Source organism: Rhamphochromis sp. 'chilingali' (genome assembly GCF_963969265.1).
Source record: "Rhamphochromis sp. 'chilingali' genome assembly, chromosome: 2".
NCBI lineage: Eukaryota > Metazoa > Chordata > Actinopteri > Cichliformes > Cichlidae > Rhamphochromis > Rhamphochromis sp. 'chilingali'.
Genome location: NC_137930.1, coordinates 5,030,146 through 5,032,883, shown reverse-complemented (window position 1 = coordinate 5,032,883; position 2,738 = coordinate 5,030,146). Strand labels below are relative to the sequence as shown.

The 2,738-nt window shown below is 41.3% G+C and overlaps 1 protein-coding gene across 1 annotated transcript; it reads right to left on the bottom strand.

Annotated features, from left to right (window-relative positions):
• Positions 1–499: 499 nt before the first annotated feature.
• Positions 500–1,340, bottom strand: LOC308392068 (monocyte chemotactic protein 1B-like; the record flags this gene model as incomplete). Its single annotated transcript, XM_080874914.1, has 3 exons — positions 500–614; positions 704–821; positions 1,274–1,340. The coding sequence occupies 3 exons, from the start codon at positions 1,338–1,340 to the stop codon at positions 500–502; spliced, it is 300 nt and encodes a 99-aa protein (XP_080731040.1).
• Positions 1,341–2,738: the final 1,398 nt, after the last annotated feature.

The following is a 2,738-nucleotide window of genomic DNA, read 5'->3' as shown; positions in this document are numbered from 1 at the left end:
ACATATAAACCAAACAAACTGTCCACAGTGCAGGAACAGTGCTGCAGCCTATAGCTTATACTCTGCTGTTTACTGATGACACCATGTGGAGGTGGGAGGCACTGCTCTTTCACAAAGAACAGCTTCTCAAGTCATTTCAGATTACACTTCAAAGTATCACAGTGCTTACGGTCAGACTTTCAGTGTTGTATTAAGCAAAAACACACTTGTTTTGTAAAATATCATAAAACATTCATAGTCAGAAATGTTAAATATCAGTATTAAAAGAATGGCAGTGTAAACAAGCACACACACAAAATCGTTGGACTGCAGAAAGATCATTCGTAAATTTTTTGACCCAGTGGAAACCTGTACTCAGGATGTAGCTATAACATTATGAGGTACAGATTCAGCATGAAGAAGAGCTGCTGTTTGGTTATAGCTTAAAAACTGCCAGCATTTAAACATATAAACTGTCCAGCTTTTGTCCATGAAGGCTCTTCCAAAGTAGTTTCCATGGTTACAGGTTGGATGTCTCTCCTGGGACGGCTTTGGCATCCAGGTAGCTGATGAGCTGCTTCACCCAGGGGGCTGAAGGTCTGACACACAGCTGTCGGCCTGCCACTGTGTTCAGCCTGAAGGTTCACAGAAAGAGGAGAGTCAGAGGATGGAGGGGCAGGTTTGGTGATGGTGGTGATGTGTGTTTGTGAGGTTGTGTACTTACAGGATGGCGGGCTTGGAGCAGCGCTGGCTGGTCTTGACGTAGCTGACCACTTTTCCTTTAGGCACTTCCTGGTCATTGAAGCGGAAGCAGCACTTTTTTGGGCCAGTACCGCGCATACCTGCAAACAAACAGGAACAAGTTAACAACTGAGCCACTGACACAGCACCACATCATCTGCTTCTTGGTTTTTGTTCCGATTCAGTTTCCTGCTGGCTGGTGTGAGGTCACATCTGATACTGTATGTTTAGTTGACGACACTGTGCAACTGCTCATTTGTTCCCCTGAGTTATGAAGTGGTCAGATTTGTCATGTGACCTGTCCTCTCGTAACTATCTCTATGAAGTGATATGTTAATATTATTTGCTGCATTAATTCTGTGTGTGTGTTTTAATATTTTTGGAAAAATAGCGACTACTCATCACCAGTAATACAGGAAATCACACTAATGATTTACTATATGTCTTTGCATTTTTAATACATGTATATTCAGGACTAGATCTCAATATTTACTATTTGTTTTGGCTTCTATACCCAAAAATGTAAAAGTCTCTTAATTAAAACGAGCCTTACCCTCAGTCAGAGCGATGACAGCCAGCATGAGCACAACCACAGACAGAGCGAGACGAGGAGCGGCCATCCTGAAGTTTGTTTGTTGGCTTCGTGTTGCAACAGTGGATTAAAGTCTCAGCTGAGCTCTGTCGGCTTGTTCTCTGTGTTGTGTCACTGCTGTCCACCTGCTTCACATTTATACAGTTGGAAGAAGAAGCGGGGAGACCCCACTTTGCATCTTGGGAATATCCATGACGTGGCTGTGACTTTTGCCATTTTACTATAGAGGGTATTTTTTTTTGGGCTTTTTTTTCTCTGTGCTTTCGGTTCTCTATATAAACTGTTTCACTGTTAAACTAAAATGAGGAACCGGTTTTTACACATCGAGTTTCCCTATTAATTACGTCTCACTTGAGCGAGGGTGTGACTAAAACTACAAAAATCTGATCTCTCTCTCATCTGCATAATCTGCTCTTTATTATTACACTTTTTATCATTGGTGCGGTGTGAAACACAGGAGAGCAACCACAGTTTAATGATGATACAGGTCATATGAGTATCCAGACAATATAAGGAGTCCAATGGGCAGCTCAATAAACAGACTGAGCACAGATACAACAGGAATCTCCAACTGAGCAACAAACTTCCAGCCAGTAATTATGTAAATAAACAAGGACACAACAAAAGGCAGCAGGAGAATGACTTGAATGAATGGAATGTAGTAAAACACGTTTGGATTTTTTGACTCCTATGACTGCTGGGATGAAAGTTTTATTGTGGGCTTGGAATCTATCAAAGGTTCCCATGAGAGTCATGACCTGTGGTGAGTGTCTTAGTGCTGTCTGTCTGACAGACAAGCTGTGGAATCACACAGGAGACTTTTCTCAGTAATAACCGTTGAAAGTACAAGAGACACCACATGGATGTTATGCATGCATGTGGTGTCACACTGATTCAGCATTCAGCCAGCAACATTCACATGAACTTGGAAAGTTTGAGCTAAATTTGGCACTCATGTCTCACTCACTTGTGTGTTTCTTAAACAATAAAATGTAAATCAGATGAGGACAACAAATTCATGGGAAGCATCAGGAATCATTTCTGTTCATTTCGAAATAGCCCTATGGTTTTTAAAATAATTAAAGTCATTATTATTACAGTAAGTAACGTTTTTCTCCCCTCACTCCGAACCAGTTGCAGCAGATGGGGGGCCCTCCCTGAGCCTGGTTCTGCCTCAGGTTTCTTCCTATTAAAAGGGAGTTTTTCCTTCCCACTGTCACCAAGTGCTTGCTCATAGTTTTGACTGCTGGGGTTTTCTTCATTATTTTAAGTTCTTTACTGTACAATGTAAAGTGACTTGAGCCGACTGTTGGTGCTATATAAATCTAACTGATATGAACTGAATGGAACTGTCAGATATACAGCACTAAGTATTATACAGTTTTTAGGATGTAATTCATTCAACATACAGTGAGATGGAATCCGA